Source organism: Musca domestica, unplaced genomic scaffold (genome assembly GCF_030504385.1).
Source record: "Musca domestica strain aabys unplaced genomic scaffold, Musca_domestica.polishedcontigs.V.1.1 11, whole genome shotgun sequence".
NCBI lineage: Eukaryota > Metazoa > Arthropoda > Insecta > Diptera > Muscidae > Musca > Musca domestica.
The window spans coordinates 18,253,516-18,278,367 of NW_026712133.1; the positions used below are offsets into that span (position 1 = coordinate 18,253,516).

At 35.3% G+C, this 24,852-nt stretch overlaps 2 protein-coding genes and 2 long non-coding RNA genes across 9 annotated transcripts in view; 3 read left to right on the forward strand and 1 right to left on the reverse strand.

Moving 5' to 3' along the window:
• Nucleotides 1-4,794: 4,794 nt before the first annotated feature.
• On the forward strand, nucleotides 4,795-5,471 carry LOC131806944 (uncharacterized). The gene is made up of 2 exons (XR_009344237.1): nucleotides 4,795-5,174; nucleotides 5,241-5,471. It is a non-coding gene; the product is annotated as an uncharacterized LOC131806944 (long non-coding RNA).
• Nucleotides 5,116-6,138, reverse strand: LOC131806943 (uncharacterized). The gene is made up of 2 exons (XR_009344236.1): nucleotides 5,546-6,138; nucleotides 5,116-5,470 (listed from the first exon to the last, which is right to left on the reverse strand). It is a non-coding gene; the product is annotated as an uncharacterized LOC131806943 (long non-coding RNA).
• A 1,483-nt stretch (nucleotides 6,139-7,621) lies between these two features.
• Nucleotides 7,622-9,271, forward strand: LOC101889907 (cytochrome b-c1 complex subunit Rieske, mitochondrial). Of its 4 annotated transcripts, none has more exons than XM_005176573.4 (4): nucleotides 7,622-7,741; nucleotides 7,814-8,008; nucleotides 8,335-8,723; nucleotides 8,783-9,271. In XM_005176573.4, exons 2-4 carry the CDS (start codon nucleotides 7,840-7,842, stop codon nucleotides 8,999-9,001), a joined length of 777 nt encoding a protein of 258 aa, XP_005176630.1. In that variant the 5' UTR covers nucleotides 7,622-7,741; nucleotides 7,814-7,839; the 3' UTR covers nucleotides 9,002-9,271. The 4 variants fall into 4 exon arrangements, with proteins under 4 accessions (XP_005176630.1, XP_005176632.1, XP_058987859.1 ...); XM_005176575.4 differs by having other exon boundaries at nucleotides 7,814-7,930; XM_059131876.1 differs by lacking the exon at nucleotides 7,622-7,741 and having other exon boundaries at nucleotides 7,748-8,008.
• A 6,433-nt stretch (nucleotides 9,272-15,704) lies between these two features.
• Nucleotides 15,705-24,852, forward strand: part of LOC101890294 (abhydrolase domain-containing protein 2) — a 49,158-nt gene continuing 40,010 nt past the window's right edge. The window contains exons 1-2 of one of the 3 annotated variants that reach the window (XM_005176576.4): nucleotides 15,705-16,051; nucleotides 16,777-17,051. In XM_005176576.4, the coding sequence (XP_005176633.1) occupies nucleotides 16,897-17,051 (155 nt within the window). In that variant the 5' untranslated portion in view covers nucleotides 15,705-16,051; nucleotides 16,777-16,896. Of the gene's footprint in view, nucleotides 16,052-16,086; nucleotides 16,515-16,776; nucleotides 17,052-24,852 lie in introns of those variants that run through there. The other 2 variants (XM_059131912.1, XM_011297886.3) reach the window with 2 other exon arrangements.

The window sequence follows — 24,852 nt, forward strand, 5'->3', positions numbered from 1 at the left end:
TCTAAGGATAGAGGTGGAAATCCGAAATTTGATATTGAGGTCTCTGCCGGTGTTTTGTGTTGGTTTTATTTCTGGTGGTGGTTTTGCAAATACGTACTATAATAGTTCGAAGTGTACTAAATTGAACTAAATTTGAATCACGGTTCAACAAAATATTCTTCTCGACAACGTTTTCTTTTCGAATCTAATAATTATGATCCTAAAGCATCCATTTTAGCATCGTCACCGAAATAAATGATTTGCTAGATAGCAAATTCAGACCTTACTTTAAATACCTCATAAAATGCGTATTCTATACTGAGACACCACAAATCAAGTAAAGCCCTTTATCCATTGGATAGTTGGTGTGTGTGTTGCTCTCTACTTCCTTTTAAATTTAAATCCTTTTGAAGCCACAAAACATAAAAACAACACAAAACAATAAGTGCGTTTTGATCCTAAAACAAAAGTTGACTTTCATTCTTCATTGACGAACGAATATTTGCGTTCAATATTTTACCATGAACGATAAAAGGGTAAAAAGCCTCTTGCCTCACTGGCGTTGCGACCATTGTCGTCGTTTGAACAAAGGCGGTCGGTCGGTTTTTTGATTATTTCGGATTTTGCATTTGATGACGCACTTTAACGCATAATGCGAATTTAGTCCTTTGAGGTTTTGGCCCACTTCAAAGTAATTAATGCATGGCTTTCGTTTTATAAGCAATTAATTAAAATGGATTTAGTCCAAAGTAATTAACATGTTTTGCAAAATAATAGACACGACGACTACAACGATAAGTGGAAAGGACGAAAATGATTTTTTTCCAATTGAAAGCCAGTGGGGGAAGTATCAAACGGACCATACAAAGACACCTTAAACTACCTAGGTCCTGCGATATTGAGCAGAGATGCTTTTAATTATGCCCAACAACACTTTGTGTTGGGGGTATTATAAGTTTGATTGGGCCAAAAATTATGTAACACCACGTCATATTGATTTCCCACGTAGGAAAGTATATATGGATCTTCCTATCTCGCCGAGCTGAGTCGATCTAGCTATGTATGTCCGTCCGTCCGTCTGTCCATATTAATTTGTAATCACTCTACAGGTCGCAATTATGGCCCGACCTTCACGAAATTTAAAATGTAGATGGGGTTAAGGTCGGAATAGAACCCTATTTCTTTTGGAGATGATCGCATAATATTTAGGGGTTGAAATGGACCAAAAACTGAAAAATTTCCTGATTTTGCAGTTGCTCTGCAGGGCACAATTATAGACCAATCGAAGCGAAATTTAGCATGGTGCTAGAGCTTTGGGCTGGGCAGAAGCCTTCCAATTTTAATGGTCATCGGGTAATATTTAGTGGTTGAAACAGACCATAGCATCTGTGATAAATAAAAGACAAATTTGCTTCCCTAAATACTCCAGACACAATAGTCCAACGGATTGGTATCCGGAGATTTTGGTAGCCAATGTGTGCTGGAAATGAAGCGAGGAACCTCATTTTGTAACCATTCTTGGTTGGCGCGTGCTGAGTGCGATGGTGCTGAGTCCTGTTGGAATGTCCAATGTCTGCGGCCAAAATGTTTGCGTGCCCTCCAGAATATTTTCGCGAAAATATTCGGCATTTATTCTAATGTCACGTTCGATTAATACGAGCGGAAAGCGACCATCGGCTGTTATGTCGGCCCTCACCATCACCATGGCCGGCGCTTGAGTTCTGGTCGCCAACCGAAGGTGCACATTTTCTGCTGAGCTCTTTGGTAAGTAAGCACGATTATTTTGTTTGTTTACACACTGCTGGACAAGGAATGTTTCTTCATCGGAGAAAATAAATTCGGCAGTTCACCACTTTCGTCCAAGCGAAGCAACTCTTTTGAGTGTATTATCTTTCTTTTGCGGTGTAAGTTCTTGCACTTTTTGGAATTTCTATGGCTTTACCCCGAGCTCAGTTTTCAATATTTGCCGAATGGAATATTGCGATGTGTTGTGCTCACGAGCCATTTTTCGGCCACTGCGACGCGGGTTTCGATCAAGTCGCTTCTTTACTTTTCGAACCATTTCTGCTGATGTTGCTGTTTTCTTCCGTCCACTTCCTTGACGTCGTGCTACGCTACCAGTATCACCGAAACGAGCGATGGTACGAGACACAAAAGACTTATTCACATTCAAATGCTGGAGTGCTCTAACGATAGCCTCTTGTGGTTTTCTAGCCAAATATAAAGAAATCACACTATCACGCTTGAATTCCATCACGAATAACTTTTTTCTGGAAAATTCTCACCAAAATGCTTTTGTACGCTTGTGAACAATATAATGAGCTGTCACTGGAATAATTTCAACAGCTGTCGGTCGAGTGGATTTTTTAGGATTTCAACTATATCCCGTCACCTTATACCAAACATAGTTCTACTTAGTACTTGTCTAACAATTAAAGTGAACATTTCCAAAAACACCTCCATATCTCAAACCCAGATACCAACAGAGACCTCTATATCGAATTCGGGATGCATTAACTCAATAACAAATTTAGTAACATTTTGTACTTTTCGTATAATTTTAGTAGTCATTTGCAGAACCGTTCCATATCTCAATCCTAGACACTTACAGTTATCGCAATGTAAAATTTCAAGGTTTCAGCTCTAACCCTTCATCCAGTATTAAATTAAGGTCAATTTAGTACTTTTCGTACAAATACAAGACGCATTTCCAAACCGCCGCCAAATCTCAAACATGGATACCCCATCACCTAAAACCAAATATAGTATCATTCAGTACTTTTCGAACAATTATTGCACCCATTTCCAAAACCACGTCAATATCTTAACTACAGACATTAACAGTGACATCTATATCAAATTCCAAGATCTCAACTCTACCCTTTTATCCAATACCAGATTTAGTACTTTACGTACAATTATAGTACACATTTCCAAAATCACTTCCATATATCTCAATCCCAGACACCAACAGAAACCTCAATTTTATATTTGAAGATTTCAGTCCTATCCCTTCTCCCAATACTAAATTTAGTACTATTTTGTATTTTTCGTACAAATATAGGACGCATTTCTACAGCACCGCCAAATCTCGAACATAGATACCATCAGTAAACTAAATATCTGAATTTCCTCTCTATCCCTTCACCCAAAAACAAATATATTACCATTGGGTACTTTTCGAACAATTCTAGTACACATTTCCAAAACAATCTCCACATATCATCCTCGACCTTAGTATCATATATCAACATCAACTTTAGTATCATAATTCAGGATTGCAGCACTTAAATTTCACCTATTACCAAATTAAGTACCCTTTAGTACAACTATAGTACGCATATCCAAAACCAGGTGATCTCCCAACCCAGGCAGCAACAGTGACACTCATGTTAAAATTTAGGATTTAAGCTCCATTCATTCACCCAATACCAAATTCAGTACTATTTAGAACTTTTCGTGCACTTGTACACTATACACCTTTTGTAAATGTAGTTTGTAAAATTTTGCAGCGGTTAGGAAAGAATAGAGTGACATCTATTAAACCTGTCAGGCAACAAATCAATGTTGCCAATCAAAATACACATTTCGTTGCGTTGCCAATTGAAAAAATTATAAAAATAATTTCAAAAATGAGAATCGCAAGATGTCGTTCCAATAAAAAATACCTATACAAAAAGATAAACGACACTTATGCTAAATTCACATGGCACTTAATACATTCTCTATTCGCTGTTCGACCATTAATTATTAAATATCTTCTTAATACCCCACATGGTAGAAAAATATAGGTAGACGCATCGACACAGATGCTGGGCCAATGAACTGTCACACGAATTTCGGAACTGTAAATGCTGACTGAAAAATTATTTAAATTTGTAAAAATTGTTGAACAAGGCCTTTTATAATACCCTCCGAATGACGTCGAATAAGAAAACATATAAAAATATACTTATATTTGAAAAGAAATTTAAAATTTTTTGACACATCAATGCTTCCAAGCGTTGATGCATCTACCTGAATTTTTCTACCATGATACCCCACATAAAATTTGCTGAGCGAACAAAGATTTTTGTTCTTTGTTCCATTCAAATCACTTACAGAACTGTCGGCATGTTTCTTCGGGATACCATAGTATTTTGTTGTTGCAAAATGATCAGGCTTAAACCCATTATTGTTGCTTTTATAAAAAGAATGAAAAAATGCACTTTCAATAATGTTGTTCGCTCTCAGAATTAGGTACACGAATTGACCCGTTCATACGGCACGATTCGTAAGTCATAGTAAAATAATTCCTTTTTTATACGAAAATACATGAAATTCTCACTAATATGAATAAAATAAATTATTGTTTTCTCCCAATGATTTATTATTTTCAACTTTTTGTGTTAATGTTGACATTTTGAACATATTTTTTTGTCTCCAGTTTTCTGTGGAAATTTCAACTCGTGGGCAAAATGGGTACCTCGGATGGGAGAGAAAAGCTGGAAATATAAATGGAACTATTTTCAAAAATGTTGCATTGGCAAAAAATAGACTGACAAGTTTCTCTCCAGCAAAAAAAAAAAAAAAAAAAACAGAAAACACACAAAAATATATTCAATATGTCAACATTTACAGAAAAGGTTGAAAACATGAATGAATATTGTAAAATAATAAATAATAAAATGGTTCTTTACAGAAAAACAATAATTTCATTCGGATGATAAAATAATACTGGTAGCTGCATTGACACAGCAGCTGGAACTAACACTTTTGGATGTGCAATTTAATGCACCGAACGTGCTGAACGCCAGCCAAAAAAGAGAACCGGATACACAGGGCGGCCGGCTAAATTTTAAAAAGTGATGCCAAGTTTCATGTTGTGTATTGTACAACATGAGAGACGTGTTGCAAAAATACAACACTGGGGATAATAGTGGGTAGGTAGAACACCTGATAAAGGTAAATAATAAATGTCAGGGAAATTGTGGGAAAATCTTGGAAAAGAGGGAAAGTTTGGTTGAGCGTCCTTGGTGGCCGTATATAAAGCACAGAGAGGGCTAAAAGCGCCATTATTTCAAAGTGGTGTGGAACAGAAACAGTTCAGTCAATTTTTAAATGTTTTTTTTGTGAATAGAAAAAGGAAATACTAAATTGGCAGTTACAATTTGTGTGTTTTATTGTTTTATTTGTGTGGCGTATCTAAACAATTTGTAAGTGTTGATTTGTAAGTGATGTTATGTCGGATGTGTTGTGTTAAGTTTTTGTGTTCTATTTAGGAATAACGCCGCGCATAAATCCACAATTGGACAACGCCATCCGACTTGGACGAAAAAGAAGCGGGCATCCCCAACAATTATTTTTGTATCGCCAGGTGCGGCACAGGGGTTCCAGGCAACGAAAAGGTTCTGGAAACGGCCAAAAGACCTGGGAAACTGCCAGTGGATAGCCCTTGGAACAGGCAACAGTACCAATCCGGGAAGCTAACCAGTAGATCCCACCTAAAAATCTGTAAAAAGAAGATAAAAAGTGGCCTAAGTATGCCGTTGTGAAGGTAATGTAATTCAAAATTTAAGTTACTTACCAAAGAAAAGAAAGAAAGCCAAATCCCGCTGAAAAAGTCACATGAAGTTCCTTTTCCTTTGACGGAAACACCACTGAAAAAAGAAAAAAATATGAAATTCATCAATTAATCCGAATTTGACCAAAAGAAAAAAAAGAAGCTATAAAAAATATTTGTTTGTTAGTGTGTAGTTTAGTATATAAGTTAAACGTATTGTTTGTAGTTAGATAAATAGTGCTTAAGATACAAATGTGAGGAAAATTAATGCCCATTAAATCTTATTTTTAGTGAGTGTAGGGTTGCCTCAAAATTTTACAGCTAGAAAATTTCGATTTTTCTGTTTGGGACAAGGATTTGAAATGCCCAAAAGATTCGTCTAAGTGAGCTCCTTTAGGCAGAAAATTAAAGTACTTGTATTGGCCAAAATTAGCGCTTCTAGCAGGGTAATAAAAAAGGTAATCTGAGTATTGACTCACAATTTTTTCTTTTTCGTTCGGGTATTAATAATCCAGTTTTTTTTATGTGTTCGTGTTGAAATTAGTTTTAAGAGAACGATAATGATTCTAATAAATAAGCTTAATGTCTAATTGTCTAAAGAAATAATATGTTGTGCTAAATTTATTCCCTAGGGTTGATGGTGGCAGGGTTGAGAACCCCCTGGATTAACCGCTCCCTCCTGAGCTAGTGCGGAACCCCACCATAACGCCGAGTAGGCCGAATGTAACAACATGCTCGGTTCAAGAACCTGAAAGGGTTTTTGCCATTTTTTTCGATAAGGGAAAATCGGTAATTGTAGTAAAAACTTTTTAAACTCTTGCAGTGCACACCAAAAATAACAAACTCCGAATCATGGCTCAATATAGCAGGTTGCTCAACTTCCAAGAAAGTAGGAAAATGCAACTCTGTACTGGTCCTTATTGTGTCAAATATACTTTTAAACATGCAACAAATGGTTTTGTTTATTTTACATTTTTTTCACAAAATTACTCTTTGGGGAATACCCACATAACATGAATGAAATATTAGGCTTTTCCCACAAAATTGAATCCGAGATAGAAGCACAATATTGTTTTATCCCAAAATTATACATTTTGTTGCCCATTTAACGTGGAAAATATGAATTTCTGTTGGCTCTAAATTTGGAATAATTTAAAATTACTTTCTTTTTTATTCAAAAAAAAAAAAGCCAAAGGAAACGAGATAGTTCCTTTTGATGACTTTATCTTCTTCATTTTACCATGGATTTACCCATGAAATATGGGATCGGAAAAATTACCTAGAAAAAGTAGTTATATGTTTACTATTCTTTTTGCCCGCTAGTTTTACTAGTTCATAAAAATGTTAAAAGTACTAGAGTATAGAAATATTGCTCTGTTGCAGAACCTGCAAAAATCCACTACTTTTGTATTTTTTCGATATCATAAAGTTCGGCTATCGTAGTAAATATGGTACAATATGGAGGTAGGAAAGCCTCGTAAACTACAGAAATACAACCATAAGTCTATGGCCGCTTCCTGTCCATTCAAAATTATATGCACCAAGTTGCTTTAATTTTTTGTCTTTTTTTCTATATTTTTCCTCTTTTTTTAATGAGTTGAATAGCACTTTAAATGAATGAAATGCCTAGATTTTCTTCCAAAAATGTGATCTTAACTTTTCAATCTTTTAAGTCCATGCCAAAACCGACAAATATATTTCATAAGCACTGCGCAATGTACGCATCTACCAATCATTGATTTTAAAAATATTTCGTTTTTATTTTTCAAAACAATAAATATATACGCAAAATTGGCAGAAGTCGGGCACACTTAGAAAAAAATGTAATCAGCTGATAGCTTTACCTTACTTTTTTTATTGTACCATGGTAGTAAATATTTTTACATTTGCTCTGCTCTGCGAAGGATCAACTAGTGTTGCAATTTTTTTCGATATCATAAAGCGAAAATTTGTTATCGTAATAAAAACTTTTACATTCTTGTAGTTCTGGAACAGACTTATTCTTGTTATTCTGGAACAGAGCATATATTCACAATTTCTTTTACACTTTTACGTTGAATTTTAAGTTACACCCAATTATCGACAATTTTAATTCGCATTCGTTGAAACACCCTGTTCTGAATGTCAAAAGTACCTTCATGTATGTATGTGTGTGTGATTATCGATTTTTGTGTTAACTGTCAGCTGTCAAGTGGGCAAAAGTTTTTTGTTGGGAGAAAAGTAAGCTCATCGAACGAATAAAATTTGGTTGGGGGACGAAAAATTCATTGTTTTTCAATTGTTTTGTTTTAGAAAACTTTATTAACGAATACGGAAAAATGATTAACGCCGTGTCGCGTGCTTATTTGCGTGCCAGCTCCCATGCTGTTCCCAATGGTTTGAAACCTGCCGCCCTCACTGCGGTCCAGGGTAAGAGAACTGTGGTGCCTGAGAATTCGGAAAAGAAGGCTCCTTGTGGCAATACCAGAGCTTCGACAGTCCTCACAAGTGAATATTTCTGAATTACATCACACCTAGACAGGCTGAAGAAAGAAATGCAATGTCAAATTCCAGGGATTCTGGAGTAATTTCTCATGAAACTTTGCATTTGTTTCTTCAATTATGTAATTTTTTGAGGTTATGAAATGGTAGCAATAGAGCAACAAAACTACTGTTATTACTCCCCGAATGTTATGACAACATCTGAGCGATGTGAAAAATTGGCAAAGAACGAATGTTTGCCTCGGAAACTAAAAGAAAATTAGCTCGACTGCTACTTTTTCTAAATTTGATCAAAATAATATTTTTATTTATATCTTTCGTCTTTCACTTAGCTGTCCAACAAGTTCGTTTGGCCCACACTGACTTGCAAGCTCCCGACTTTTCGCCCTACCGTCGTGACTCGGTCAAGGATGTTAATCGCAAAAATACCACCGCCGAAGAACGCAAGGCCTTCTCCTACATGTTGGTTGGTGCTGGTGCCGTCGGCAGTGCCTATGCCGCCAAGGGTTTGGTCACCGCTTTCGTTAGCTCCATGAGCGCATCTGCTGATGTCTTGGCTATGGCTAAGATTGAAATCAAATTGTCTGATATTCCTGAAGGCAAGTCTGTTACCTTCAAATGGCGTGGTAAGCCATTGTTCATTCGTCACCGTACCGCTAGTGAAATCGCCACTGAACGCGGTGTACCCACAGCCACTTTGCGTGATCCTCAAACCGATGATGTAAGTCAATGAATTTTATAGGACAACATTTCCACTGACTGAAACTTTTTTGTTTATAGCAACGTGTGCAAAAGCCTGAATGGTTGGTTGTCATCGGTGTCTGCACACATTTGGGTTGTGTACCCATTGCCAATTCCGGTGATTTCGGTGGCTACTATTGCCCATGCCACGGTTCTCACTACGATGCCTCTGGTCGTATCCGTAAGGGACCTGCTCCATTGAATTTGGAAGTACCCGCTCATGTATTCCCCGATGAAGGTACCTTGGTCGTTGGTTAAATGACTAAATGAAATACCGTATTCTTCAGTCTGTAAGCTTAGACCCGAAATATAACAACATCCTAGCAAAAAATGTCATAACAACTGGAAAGATCCACGTCCAGGATATGTTCACAATTAATGTTATAGTTAAATGAATGAAAAACCAAATAAAAAAAAACAGTAAAACATTAACCACACAAGAGAAATTGTGATCGAAACAAAACAACAAACAAAAATCTTAAACGTCTTTAATAATAATATGGATAATTTTCCAATACGATAAAAACATATTTTGTCTTAAATAATTGGTTTATTTCCTTGGTGACTTTAAAGTTTCCTAAGATCTCAATGAATTTGTATTACAGATTTGTGTAGGGAGAGTGTGAGTCAATATAAACTAAATCAGACAAGAGTATTTCTAGGCAATATATATAATTTTCCATATCAAGAACATAGTCATTGGATGTTCCATATTAATTAGAAATGTTTTGAGTTACATTAGAGGCAAATATGTACATATTTGTTTATTATACATTAATCCTACAGAGGATGCACAAACAGTTATGAGGTTTCATTTGAGATACCTTCAATAGGATCAACAATTTATATTCACTGAATTTTCGAAGTCTAGTAAACTTTAAACTTACTATTTGTCCCTTTGAACGAAATCCTTTCTAAAACATTGTACTATGTTTGTCAGGATTAGACCGACTTCGAATATATCGGTCGATCTCCTTTTATAACTCCCTCGGTTAAACGGTTTTCAAAAACAAGTAAAAAGTATGTCAATTTGACGAAAGCAAAGTAGAAAGGCACCATACCAAATTTCTCATCTTCGCATGTGATTTAATTTTGGTGTAAAACTCACTTTCTCATTTAATGGCCAAATTGATACAAATGTTACGATATGTGTTAGGGGGAAACAGTGCACACCGTCCGCCTCATATTTTCAAAATTAAATTAAATATTAACCAGAAAAAGTTGACCGATATGTACAATATTCACACTAATGCAATATCAACAAAACAAATAGGGTGCGAAGCTTGATACAAATCGAGCACTGATTTCACTTTTGATGAGTTTTTATACCCTACACCACACTGTGATTCAAGGTATTATGTCTTAGTTCTTTTAATTACATTCTAAGTCGATCTGCCCCTCCGTCTGTCCATGTATTTTTGTGAGCAATTACAAATACGACCCAATTTAGGCCATAAATATGTCAATTCAGGTCAAAATCGGTTCAGACATAGCAATAGCTATCATATATATCTTTCCGATTTTATATTTAAGTTCCCCACATCCATAATATGCACTCCAATGCTATTCGGTGCAAAATACATCCGAAAAATATCCTTAAAAATTTTTGACACCATCGATTCAGACTCGGACATAGCTCCTATATATATATATATATATATATATATATATATATATATATATATATATATATATATATATATATATATATATATATATATATATATATATATATATATATATATATATATATATATATATATATATATATATATATATATATATATATATATATATATATATATATATATATATATATATATATATATATATATATGCAAATGTGTTATATTAGCCCAAATGGAATGCTTTTTGGCAGTAACTACCGAATTTTGTCTTGAAGCAAGTATGTCAAAATCGGTTCAGATACAGCTATAGGTCCTATTGAGTATCTCAAAGACGTAATTTGCACTTCATTACAATGATCAGTTACAGCCTAAAAACACCCTTGCCACATTTTAACCGAATGCAGCCAAGAAGCATTATAAAATTAAGAATGTAAAGTCCTTTTAAATAAGCGCAACCATCTCTGCATAAAAATTGGTTCCCATCTCTGATTTTTATATTTACCATGTATTTATATATATACAATTTGACAATGAGAAAAAAAATTAAAGATATGATTGCATGACTTTACCTTCTTGATTCTATCATGCCCAGAAGGAACTTTATGAAATTTGGTAAAATCGGTTCAGTAGGGATTTTTTGACTCATTCTTTGAGTTACCGACAAAAATCGGTAACTTTCAAATGAACACTTTCCATATAAAAAAGAAATAAAAGTTGATAATATTTGAATCTATCGGTAGGCCTAGCGACTACTTTAATTTCGTCGCTAATTTACTGAAAAATGTCGTTAATTACCGAAATTATAAACATTTAATTATTCCGATTTTTGCCGCTAACTCGAAAAATGAGTTAGAGAATCGCACCACAGATATTGTCATAGCTCCCTTATATATCTTCACCCAATTTGTTGCGCACCAAAGGTTAGGTTAAGTTAGAGGATGCGCGGTTGCTAAGACACCGCTCCACTCGGTGTCCTGCTGGTCCATTGTGATCATCCTGATATAGTAAAAATAAAGAGAGAAAGAAAAAGAAGCTTATGTTAAAAAGGGGTATATCCACGAAGAATTTATCGTGTTGGCCTTAGCCATTTTAGTCTTCTAGCTAGCTGAAGAATAAATGACGAATCAGTATTTTAGAGTGAAGACTGATCATGCAGAGTTTGCTTACCCGTGAGCCTCAGTCTGACTCTAAAAAGAGTTGGACATTGACAGAATAAGTGTTCCACAATTTCTATTTCTTCCTCGTCTTGACAAAGCCTACAATAGTTTGTCTCTGCAAGGTATGTGGATGTCCAGTGTTTCGAAGTCTAGCCTGAGTTCTCCACATAATTCAATATGACCGAATGTCCGTAAGATTGACTACGCCATTGACCAAGTTCATTGAGTCTCAGTGCACATCTCGCAGCTTGTTCCTCTACAAATAAACTTAAGGGTTTCAAGTTAAATAGGGTGTTCATTGCAGATTGATGTGAGCTTCTGAGTGCACCTGTAATTAAAAGTGATGCCGCTCTTTGTACTTTGTCAATGTTTTTACTAAGGGAAGCCTTCCCAAGAGAGTACCACCAATCTAACGAGAGCTGCCTGCATTAGGTCTGAAATAGTTTGCAGGAATTTCCCAGCAATCATCAGAACTACGTCGTCCGCGTAAGCAACGACTTTAGTTCTATTGTTTTCCAGATCTATTAATACATTATTTATCACCAGAACCCATAGTAGTGGTGATAAGACCCTCCTTGAGTAGTGCCACTGGTCACTGATTTCCTGACGGAGCACTCCCCTAAGCTTGAGTTGATGATTCCGATGCTGAGCATAACATCAATCCATTCAATGAGGAGTAGTGGTATACCAAGTTACGCACCAAATGTGTAATATCAGCCCAAAATGGATGCATTTTTGTACATTCGGTCAAAATAAACCTAGAAGTGATTACATCAAATTTGCTGCAAATTGATTGATATATATATATATATATATATATATATATATATATATATATATATATATATATATATATATATATATATGTAAGGTCATCTCAAAGTAAGGTCATCTCAAAGTCACACTATAGCAATTATAGCTGGTAAGTGAGGTCACATACATCATAAAAATACTTCTGTCAAATTTAGTGGAAATCGATTAAGATTGTTGGTTCCATTCGATGTCAAAAATACCCTTTAAATGATGACCTTTTAACGGGACCTATACAAAGACTTGAGCCTGCATAAGTATTTTTTGTAATATGGCTGTAGTACCCATTAAAATTTTCAAATGCGAAATGTAAAATAATACAGGCGAATAATGTCGCCAAAATCATGAAAATACCGAATAAACGGAGGTATCGTTATATGGGGACTATACGAAGATATGAAACTTCATACAAAATTCTTTGTCATAGGAGGTACTACCCATTACAAACTTCGAATGCAAAATTTGAAACAATTCGGTGTACGATATCGCTAAAATCATCAAATCATCCCGGATATCGGGATGTACCGTTTTATGGGGGCTTTACGAAAACGTGGACCTGCATACATTTTTAGGCATAAGCTGCAGTACGCATTACAAACTTCGGGTGAATGATGTCGCTAAAATCAATAAAATACCGAATATCGAGAGGTACCGTTTATGAAGTACAAAATACACATGTGTGCAAAATTTTAACCGCACATCTCAATTGGTTCGAAATATTGTAACACAGACAGGCAGAGAGACGCACAGACAGACGGACAGAATATATACTTTGTAGGGTCTATCATTAATATTTCGAGTAGTTACAAACGGAATGACAAAGCTAATATACCCTCCCATGGTAGAAGAATATAGGTAGACGCATCGACACAGCTGCTAGGACAGTGAACTGTCAAACCAAATTTGGAATTGAAAATGTTGAATGAAATATTATTTAAATTTGTAAAAATTGCTGAAAAACGAGTATTATAATATCCTCGGAATGACGTCGTATAAGAAAACATATAAAAATCTACTTATATTTGAAAAGAAATTTAAAAAATGTTGACAGATCAATGCTCCCAAGCGTTGATGCATCTACCTGTATTTTTCTACCATGATACCCTCCATAGAATGGTAGTGGGTATGACAAGTATAAATGCGCTGTTACATCCTTATTGTATCATGGTAGAAGAATACAGGTAGTCGCATCGACACAACTGCTGGGACAATAAACTGTCAAACCAATTTTGGAATTGAAATTTTTGAATGAAAAATTATTCAAATTTGTAAAAATTGTTAAAAATGCATATCATAACAACCTCCGATTGGCGTCGTATAGGAAAACATATACAAATCTTCTTATTTTTGAAGAAACATTTCAAAGTCTTTGGTATAACCATGGCAGAAGAATATAGGTAGATGCATCAACGCTTGGGAGCATTGATATGTCAAAAAAAAATTAAATGTTTTTTCAAATTTAAGTAGATTGTTATATGTTTTCTTATACTACGTCATTCGGAGGCTATTATAATTCGCGTTTTTCAGCAATTTTTACAAATTTAAATAATTTTTCATTCAACATTTTCAATTCCAAAATTGGTTTGACAGTTCATTGTCCCAGCAGCTGTGTCGACGCGTCTACCTATATTCTTCTACCATGGGTATAACTATGTTCCCAAGCGTTGATGCATCTACCTGTATTCTTTTACCATGAATTTTACCATGAGCAATACCATGTTCTCATGGGCCTTTTAACCACATCGTTTCCTTTATGATATAAAAAAATTGTAAAACTAGTAGATTCTTGTAATGCTAAAGGGCTAAGTACATAAGAAGCTTGAAGTCATGGCTAAGCATATTTTGTAACATTTCACAAAGGGATTACAGAGCCGCACTAAAATACTGCCGTCGTTTTCCATTATAATTTGACATTAATATGCCTAGCCATGACTTCAAGCTTTTTATGTACTTGCACCCTAAGTTCCCATGACACGTGATTATCTCTCTATTCCTTGTTCGATAAATAATTATTACTATTTTTACCCAAAAATAAATTATGACATTTTAAAATACAAAATAAAAAAAATGTAAAAAATTTAAAAAATTTTTAAAAAGAATAAAAACGATGAATGGAAAATATATGCTCTGCTCCAGAACCTGCAAGAAACTACAATTTTTAGCCATTTTTTTCGACATAATAATGAGAAAATCGTAGTAAAAACTTTTACATTTTTTGGAATAGACCTATAATGTTGAATGGTGTATGTGCATTTAAACGAAAGTAAATTTTGTTTTCTCCATCATCCGAGTAAAATTTTTTAAATTTTTTTATTTAAAAAAATGGCATGTGTCTCTCCTACAGAATTTAAAAACATAAGAATATATTAAAAAAATGAATGAAAATTGTAAAATTAATGATGAAATATATCTTTTGGAGGAAAACAGGGTACATAAGCATAAGGCGTCATGGATAGGCATATGAATGTCAAATTATAAAGGGAAACGACAGTGCGGCTCCGGCATCCCTTTATGATATGTCATGAGTGGGTTTTCCCCAATATGAGAATTTTGTTAAAAAAATAATAATAAACAAAACCAATAGTTGCATATTTAAAAGTATATTTGACACTATAAGACTGCAGCACAGGGTTGAATTTTTCTAGTTTCTTTGAAGTTGAGCAACCTTACTTATTGAGCCATAGTTATATGTGCGCTATGGGAAAACGCGGACCTAAATATTCAATGTTCTGCTACCGGAGCTAGAACCTATTACGAACTGCAAATACCAATTTTTAGACAAATCCGTGGAAAAATGTAGGTAAGATCATCAGAATGCCGAATATCGGGATGTACCCTTATATAGGGGCTTTACGAAATACCGAATATCGGGAGGTACCCTTATATGGGGGCTTATATATAAAATGTTCCGCCACTGGAGCTAGAACCCATTATGACCTATAAATACCAATTTTTGGTATTTGACTCTGCGTCAAATAATGTGGACTGTATCGTGATTTCAACAGACAGATAACCACTTTCGTTCAGAAGTCGTTCCTGTAACATGTCGGTGCAACAATTTTCTTTTTCATCATTGCCTTTGTTTTATTTGTAATCATATTTTTGTATAAAAATAAAAGCAAAAAAAGAATTGCCAGAAAATTGCAAGAACTAGAATTTTCCATTTCACTTACGTTTCTCTCCTACAAAAAGAATTGCTACCAGAAAATTCGAAATTTCCAGTTCCCACGGATACCACATGATGAAGCGACCTATTACACAAACTTATTTAATCAGCTGTTTGTGACATTTACTTCTCTACTGTCAGCAAATCTCTGTCGCCGTCACTGTATTCAATTACTTCAATTCCATTAAACGCAGCATTTCAAAAGCAGAGCATTCATATTATAGACTGAGAGCAGAGACCAACATACGCGGTTCCTAAACGCGAATAGGAAAATAAAACAAAAATAATAACAATAAACAGACAAAAATTAAAAAAAAACAATCAGTGATTATAAAAAATAATAAACCAACGACAATATCAAAGAAAAAAACGTAACAACAAAATTAACGGTTTATGTGTTCATAGCGGATTAGAAGATTTGTTTGTGCAAAAAGTAAAACTTAACGAAATTTTCAAAGAACTTTCTGGAACAGAAAAAGTTGAAAAATTACAAGAGTTTTCAATACGCATTAGTTAGTGAAACATAAATCACTCCAAGCAGAATAAAGTAAGTGAGCGAGAGAAAGAAAGAAGTGAGAAGAAAAACACAACAAACATACATAGATAAAAATAAAAACAAACATATACTCACACACTCTCCATAACATCAACTCAGGCCGATTGAGAGATACACAACATCATAAAAACCACAACAACAACAATAAAAACAAAAATACAAAATTTGCAAATTGAAGTGTGTCACCGCAACAGAATAAAGCAACAACAAAACGATAGATAACAACGAAACGAAGTGGTGTAAAATGGTCGTAATTTGTTGCAAACTAATAATCTTTGAAATTTAAATAAATAAAATAAAACAAAATAGAAATTCCGAGAATTTTTAAATTGCAAATATCACAACTACAACACATAAGCAGCCCCATTTGTTCCTTTGTGTGTGTTCTAAACTTTCCAAAATTTCATCAATTGGCTTGGCGGTCGATGGGTTATTAACTTTGCGCAAACAGCTGGTGTGTTTCCTCAAAGTTTCCACCTTACATTTACATAAATTGTCCCACTCCCCTTTCTTCCGGCTCATTTACCTTTCGTTTTTATATACATCCTTGAAAGGACCTTTATTTTTTGTTGTTTTTGTTATTTGGTTTTATTTTATACATTGACCTTGATTTTTTTTGTTGTTTAATTTTCAATTATTTTTTTTCATCCCAAACATTTCCCGCATTCCCCTGAACACAACCAACCTGCATGTTCCTTTGGTATCCGCTGTTACAGTGTTCTTATCTCTATGACCGTTTACTACAATCACAGTTTCTGCAACAAGTCTTTGCCGAATTTCCTCACGCACTCGGTAACATCTTTGACCGCCAACACTTAGTCCAAAGTTTAATCACGATGTCAACAGCATTCCTGACGGCAATAGCCGTGATCCTTTGCATTCTATTTCGCATTTTGAACGTTAACAGTCAACCGCTGAAACCGAGCGTATGGTCATTGGATCAACAGTTCTTGGATTGTTTGTATAAAATTGCTCCCGTTTTAAAAGAACCGTAAGTATTGATCCCATTCAAATTATAGACATATCATTAAAATATTATAAGTTATTTCATATGTTTCTTCCAAGTAAGTTTGCTTTGATCGGTTTATCGATAATTGAAGTGGGCAAAGAACATGTATGTATTGCTATTTGGATATTATATACATACAATTCTGTAAGAACAAGTAGGCCACCTGTCGATATGATTTTCTTGGGGAAGTCCATACTCTCCTAATTATTGGTCCCTAATGTTTCGTTATTACCTGGCATATTTCCAGTATTGGTAAGGCCAACCAATGCAATATTGGCATCAAAAACGTCTTTCGGCCGGGGCATGTCGAACTACGTGACTAAAGCTTCTTTAAAAAAGTAAATTTTCCTTAAGGTGTGGGTATATAAGCGGCTTGAAGTTTTCACATGGCATATTTAGTGACATATCACAAAGGGATGCTAAAACTGCACTCGAATCCTACTGTCATTTCCCCTTATAATTTGACCTTAATGTGCCTAGCCATGATACCAAGATGCTTATGTACCCTCACCTTTACTTATTTGAGATAGTATTACAAGTATCTAACAACCTCCAACTATGTCAAATATAAACTTAATTCGGTGGGGAAGCGACTACTGCACTCGGAAGGATTACAGCGTAAGGTACTGTAATCGACAATCGAATGTATAGGCTATAAAATGTGTTAAGCGTCCAGGGGAAATTCCCGACCTATTTCCAAAGGAGAAGCCAATCAAAGCCGCAGGTCTCTCGTAGAAAAAGCATTTAAATTCATAAGCATTTAGAAATCCGTTCTTCAATACGAAAGAAGAAATCCGATGTTTAAAATTTCGGCTACCTTCGCTGTAACCAAAAATCTTCTAGAGTGAGTAAGGTAGTTTTGGCTATGTAGGGTATTGTGCGTCGGGCCTTCGTTTCGTACATCTTGTATACGAATTGACACGGCTGCACCATCCGGAACGTATGGTTATGTTGCCGTACGAGAAGGATGTTCGCCGCCTTATGAAGATGATCCACTGGCGTCGTCTGTTGCAATTCTCAGGGCAGCATTCTGACAGGGCTGGTAATTTTTCTACTGCATAGCACTTGCATTCGCATACTACACTGGGCCGCAGATCAACCTATCGCGTTATAAGAGGTCAATTAGGTCTCCTTCTGGTCTGTACCCGGCAAGCCATGCCGGCTATCGCCTTGAGCACTTTGTTGCTACTTTTAATTATACCCTCCACCATAGTAAGGAGGGTATATTAAGTTCGTCATTCCGTTTGTAACACCTCGAAATATACAAAGTATATATATTCTTGATCAGCATAAAATTCTATGTCGATTTAGCCATGTCGGTCCGTCTATCCGTCAGACTGTCTGTGGAAATCACTCTAGCTTCCGAACGAACTGCAGTAGGTTGATAAAATTTTACTCAAATGTATATTATGTCTGCAGGACTTTTGGTATTGAAAATGGACCATGTAGATCCACGTTTTGGTATATCCCCCATATAATTGTATCTCCCTATTTTCGGTATTTTAATGATCTTAGCGACATTATTCACCGGAATTGTTTCAAATTTAGTATTTGAAGTTCATAATGGATATTACAGTCTATGACAGAAATTTCGTATAGCCCCCTTGTAGCGGTAACTCCCGATATTCGGTATTTTGATAATTTTAGCGATATTATTCACCGGAAATGTTTCAAATTTGGTATTTGAAGTTCGTAATGGATACTACAGTCTATGACAGACAATTATCTGTGCAGGTCCGCGTCTTCGTATAGCCCTCATATAACTGTACCTCCCGATATTCGGTTTTTTGATGATCTCAGCGACAGAAAGTTGTCTGTGCAGGTCCACGTTTTGGTATAGCCCACATATAATGGTACCTCCCGATATTCGGTATTATTTATCGAATTATTTTCAAGTTTGGCATTTGAATATTGTAACGGCCTATGATAAAACTTGCCTATGCAGGTCTTTTTTGCTTTTTCTCGCTTAGAAGGATGCGGATTTTAATTTATAGATGATTCAACAACGGCTAAACCTCCCCTCACCGTCCTCAAAAAAACTTCGTAATTTATTTTACAGGCGAATCCAAAGCTGTCTACGCGTACGAAATTCTAGTTTTAGTTGTTTAAAACTTTCACCTCAGCTTTAGAAAAAACTATGTTATGCTTGAAATCACCGATGATCTCAGGTGAGGCTTTATGTCAAAAGCATAATCCAAATTCTGTCAGTGTCCTTTGATAGACGATAATTTTTCCAACAGAAGCAAACCAAAATATCCCGATTCAGCTACTGCTTATTTTGATAGCCTATAATGTGTGATCCCTGTTTAAATTACTTGTCAAAATCTAGAATGTGCCAAATATTACCACTCTTAAATATTATTATAAGTGGATGATCTCTCTCTCTCTCCCTATCTCTACGCTGATTATTAAAAAGAACACGCCACTATTATATTCTGTTTCGATAACATTCGAATGTATTAATGAACTGTTGTGCATCTCGCTTATCATCACAAAGGTTGGTCTAATTAATCCATATCAACAGCATTCATTCGTCGTTCTGTCTGACAAGCCAATCGTCTGGTTTTGATTCTGCATTTAACATGCAAACAAATTCTGAAGTCTGTTGCGAGGGCAAATTCCATTTGTCCGATATGACGCATAGCTACTTATACATATGTATTATTTTGTTTTGGTTTTAATTTTATTTCGATGTAGACACGAGCACACTTTCTAGCAACAACAAAATAGCCGGTAAAACACTTGAATAGCGTTTTTTTATTTTTGCAAAAAAGAGCTGGCTTGTCGCTTTGATGATAGTGAATATTTGTTGGAACAAAACAGAAGAAATAAGCAATTCGTTTTGTTTTGTGTTTACTTAAAAATTATTACGTAATATTTGTTTATATTTTTTGCAAATAGTTGTATTTTAATCTATAGAGTTTTATCGATGCCTTTGCGCTGTGCACCTAACAAAACAATACTCATAGGTAGATGGAGTTTTTTTTTAAGTTTAAAATCACTAAGAGGATTAATTTTTTCGTTACAGGTCGTGGCTGGTACTGTCGAATATATACTGCACTAATATACTACTTTCGAATTGCCAGAGAATTGGGAAATTTGATTTTTTAATTCCGTTTGGAAAATGTTAATGAACATTAATATTGATAACGATTTTTATACCCTCTATATACATTTTGTTTAACACCCATGCTACGGTACCGTATGTTATTCGTTATTTATAACGGTATATATTTGGGTACTAAATATTGGAAATGTTGTTTTCGGAAAGTCTTTGTTTTCTCTTGTCCGAGGACCAAGTTTTGCTATAGCCTCCATTAAAGAGCATCTCCTGAATTTAGGTATGCTGATGGTTTTGATCACAGTATCCAAACAAATCATCGGCAATTTTATATTTCAGTTTCTCACTTTTTAGTTTAACTTCCCTCAGAAAATACACGATATAGGATCGTGGGAGAACCCATAAGTTACATACAGGGTGAGATGAAAAAACTTCAGACTGCTGTCATTTCTAAACCACTCGTCCGACAGCTGTTAAAATTATTCCAATGACAGCTCATTATATTGTTTACAAGCGTACAAAAGCCTATGGTCGCTCTCCGCTCGTATTAATCGACCGTGGCATCAGAATAAATGACGAATATTATCGCGAAAATATTCTGGAGGGTGTATAAAAGACTTGAGCACGCCATTTGAAGGCCATAATTCGTGCCATAGGTGACCAATTCGAACAAATCTAAACTTATTCTAAAATTGTGATAATGCTATTTGCGACATTTTTGTCTTTCATTCAATAAAATTACAACAAATGTAAAAATTATGGCGTTTGACTTTGTTGCAGTTTTTTTATCTCACCCTGTATTGAAATAACGACCTAGGGTCTAAGGTCACTTTGGACCAAATCCGTTTCAGTCTAGCGATGTCCGTCCGTCAGTCTGTCTGGCTGGCTGGTGCGCACAATAACTCTCGAAGGAAATATCCAATTTGATTAAAACTTGGTACATCGTAATATTATTGTCAAACTTAGATCATGTTCGGAGATGGGCAATATCGGTCCACCTTGTTTGGTACCTCCCACACAAAATGTCAACATTTTTAAAGAAAACAATTTACTGCACAGAAAGAGAAAGGATAATCCGATTTTACTCTAACTTTGCTAGGTGCGAAAATGGACAATATCGGTCCACTCCATCAAGTACCTCAAAATGTTGAATAATTATAAGTCCGATTGTCTTCAATTTACACACATATCAATATTTTTATTAATCCAAGGGCTAGTGTGAAGATGGAATATATCGGTCCACTCCTTTTGGTACCTCCCCCACAAAGAGTCAACATTTTGAATATTCATGAAGCTCATAAAAGACGAAATTAACATCCGATTTCATTCAGAGCAGGCACATCTCAATATAAACACAAGATCTGTTATAAATATGGTAGAGATCGGGACATTTCTTCTGGCATCTCTTCTTTTGCTAACACAACATCCGTTGTGAAGATGATTTATATCTGTCACCCCCTTCTGGTACCTCACCCACAAAGGGTCACAATTTCCAATACTTATATCTGTCATAAATATTTCTCTTGACCAGAAATTTGATATAAATATGTTATTTGTCGAAATTTATGATTTCGCATAAAATTGGACATAAATGTTCGATTTCCATCAAATTTTGCACATACCAATGTTTTTTATCTGTATTAGATGGTGTATAAAAATGGAATACTTCGGTCCGCTATATCTGTTACCCCACGAATATTTCCACATTTTCCAAAAATTTGTACATATCTCATATAAGGTATAGGAAGTAGTCGATATAGTCCAAATCTGGCACGTTGAAATATTTTTATCAGTCTAAGGTCAGATACGAATTGGTCAACTGCTCCGGAACCTCCCCCATAGAGGGTCAACAGTTTGACCGACTGATACTATTTTACTTGTTTTGATAACATCCAAAGTAAATAATTATCTCTTGACCCCCACTTCGGTCCACGATTCACTGGCGAGAGAATTTCGTTGTAAAATATTTTCTAGCAATTGATGATTAAAATGACTTAGTAAAAGTCCATCTGTTTGAAAATTGTGTCTAATGGGGGCGAAATAAATTCTAATATATCTGTAGCAAGTTTTTAAACGAAACTTTTTGTCTTAAACCCCTTAATTTGTATTTCAAGTGGTTGAACGATACACGGACTTTTTCCAAAGATTCAATACTTCGAGGTAAATATCTGTCCCATATTTTAAAACTGAAAAGTAATCCATTCCTTCATGGGACATCGCAAATAAATATTGCGAATGCCAATAGAGACAGATAAGAATAGACTTATCAATGTTTGTTTCCCGTTTTTTGTTTTGTTTCCATTTTGCATGGCAATAATAAAAAAATCTATTCGATTAGAGTTAAATTTTGCTTTTGTTTTTGCTATCATTTAAACTTTTGTGTCTATGTTTTTTTTTTGTTTGTTTACTGTCGATGAGCTTAATTTCAGTATTTAATAATTTCGATAGATATAGGTATAAAAATAGTAGCTTTTTGCTGAATATTTCCCTTTCTTTTCCATTTTTTGCAAATGGACGTGCATGAGTTTGTGGCGTGCTTTTTTCATTGCTAGTTTATCAGTGTTTTTGTTGTGATATTTCTTCGAGGAAGCAAGCAATCAATTCCATATGATTGACGATGGTAATAATGTGGTATGATCATGTGTAGAATATGTATATGTCTATATGTGAACTCAGCAAAAAATGATGCGTAGAACATTAAATGTGAGTTGTAAGCAAAATAAACCAAAACATTAGAAAAAAATATTGGGTCAGAATAACACAGATGAGGCTAAAATGAACTGACATTTTTTACGGGTCATTGGGGTTTCCAATTGGTAGACACACGTTTTATATCGACTTGATATATTATTACAATGGTATTCCAAAGGTTTTTTGTCACTTTTCAAAACTAATTGGGGGCTTTTAGTATCTTGAGCTTTATTTTTCGGCTACATGCCCCTTAACCTTTCTTCTATAATCAACAATGAACCGTTGCGCTCATGTTGACATAGTTAGTTGTTTATTTTTGCGGAAGAAATAAAATATTTAGCATTGCTAAACTCAAAGTCGAGTTTAATTGTTGATATTTGTGAATAATTATTCATAACCATCAACGGGGACTGATAGATAAATTATCATAATACCTCGACCCTACCTGGTTTCTTATACCAAATAAGGAAGTTTTGCTATAAAATTAAATTAACCTCTTAATTAAGTGTAATTCTAGAGAATCTACTGATTTACGTTAGGCAATTATAATTACCGCAATGTTACGTAGGTTGCTGTGAAAAGTCAGGAGACTCATTTTACATACATCTCTCTGCAACACACCAAAGATTGCTTCCCGTCAATTGGAATATGAATTCATAACAGACAAATTCTCTTTACCTAGATTTTCTTATAGTCATTAGTGGCCTTGAATGGAGAAATTTCCCGAGTCATGTAATTATTATACCCTTCACCTTGAAAACGAGGGTATATGAACTTCGTCATTCCGTTTGTAATAACCATAAATATTCGTCGTAGACCCCATAAAATACATATCTCATGATAAATTTAAAGTCAATTTAATATTCGTCTGACAGACTGTCCGTCTTTCAGTTGAAATCACGATACAGCCCACATTGTTTGACTTAGAGCTTCGAAATTTGGCAGAACAATTTGTATTGTGTCTGGAATGGTTCGGATGGTTTTCCACGGATTTGCCTAAAAATTGATATTAGAAATTTGTAATGGGTTCTAGCTCCGGAGGTTGAGATAAAAAAATTGCAACAATTGCAATTGAAACAAACGTCATAATTTTTACATTTTTTTTTAAATTTTATTGAATGACAGCAAAAAGTGTCGGAAATAGCATCAAATTTTAGAAAAAGTTTAGATTTGATCGAATTGGTCACCTTTGGCACATGCTGCCCGAATGTTGCTCTGCGGTATTTTGGCCCATTCCTGGCGAAGCGCTTGCTTGAGGTGATCGACACTTTGGTATTGTTTAGTACCAACCTTGCTTTCCAAAATACTCCAGACACAATAGTCCAACGGATTGGTATCCGAAGAATTTGGTGGCCAATGTGTGTTGGAAATGAACCGAGGAACCTCATTTTGTAACCATTCTTGGATAGCGCGTGCTGAGTGCGATGGCGCTGAGTCCTATTGGAATGTCCAAGGTCTGCGGCCAACATGTTTGCGTGACCAAGGTTTTAATACGCCCTCCAGAATATTTTTGCGATAATTATTCTGATGCCACTGTCGACTAATACGAGCGGAGAGCGACCATCGGCTGTTATGGCGGCCCACAACATCACAATGGCCGGCGCTTGAGTTCTGTTAGCCAACCGAAGGTGCACATTTTTTGTTTGTTTACAAACTGATGGACAACGAATGTTTTTTCATCGGATAAAACAAAATTCGGCAGTTCACCACTTTCGGCCAAGCGAAGCAACTCTTTAGCTCTTTTGAGTCTATTTTCTTTCTGTTGCGGTGTAAGTTCTTGCACTTTTTTGAATTTTAATGGCTTTACCCCGAGCACATTTTTCAATATTTGCCGAATGGAATATTGCGATATGTTCAGCTCACGAGCCATTTTTCGGCCACTGTGACGCGGGTTTTGATCAAGTCGTTTCTTTACTTTTCGAACCATTTCTGCTGATGTTGCTGTTTTCTTCCGTCCACTTCCTTGACGTCGGGCTACACTACCAGAATCACAGTAACGATCGATGGTACGAGACACAAAAGGTTTAGTTA

Excerpts from the sequence above, each read along its gene's own strand:
- LOC101889907 (XM_005176573.4), top strand. The coding sequence starts at position 7,840 with ATGATTAACGCCGTGTCGCGTGCTTATTTGCGTGCCAGCTCCCATGCT. Across the intron at positions 8,009-8,334 it reads AGCTTCGACAGTCCTCACAA|CTGTCCAACAAGTTCGTTTG; the intron begins GTGAATATTTCT and ends TCTTTCACTTAG. Across the intron at positions 8,724-8,782 it reads GTGATCCTCAAACCGATGAT|CAACGTGTGCAAAAGCCTGA; the intron begins GTAAGTCAATGA and ends TTTTGTTTATAG.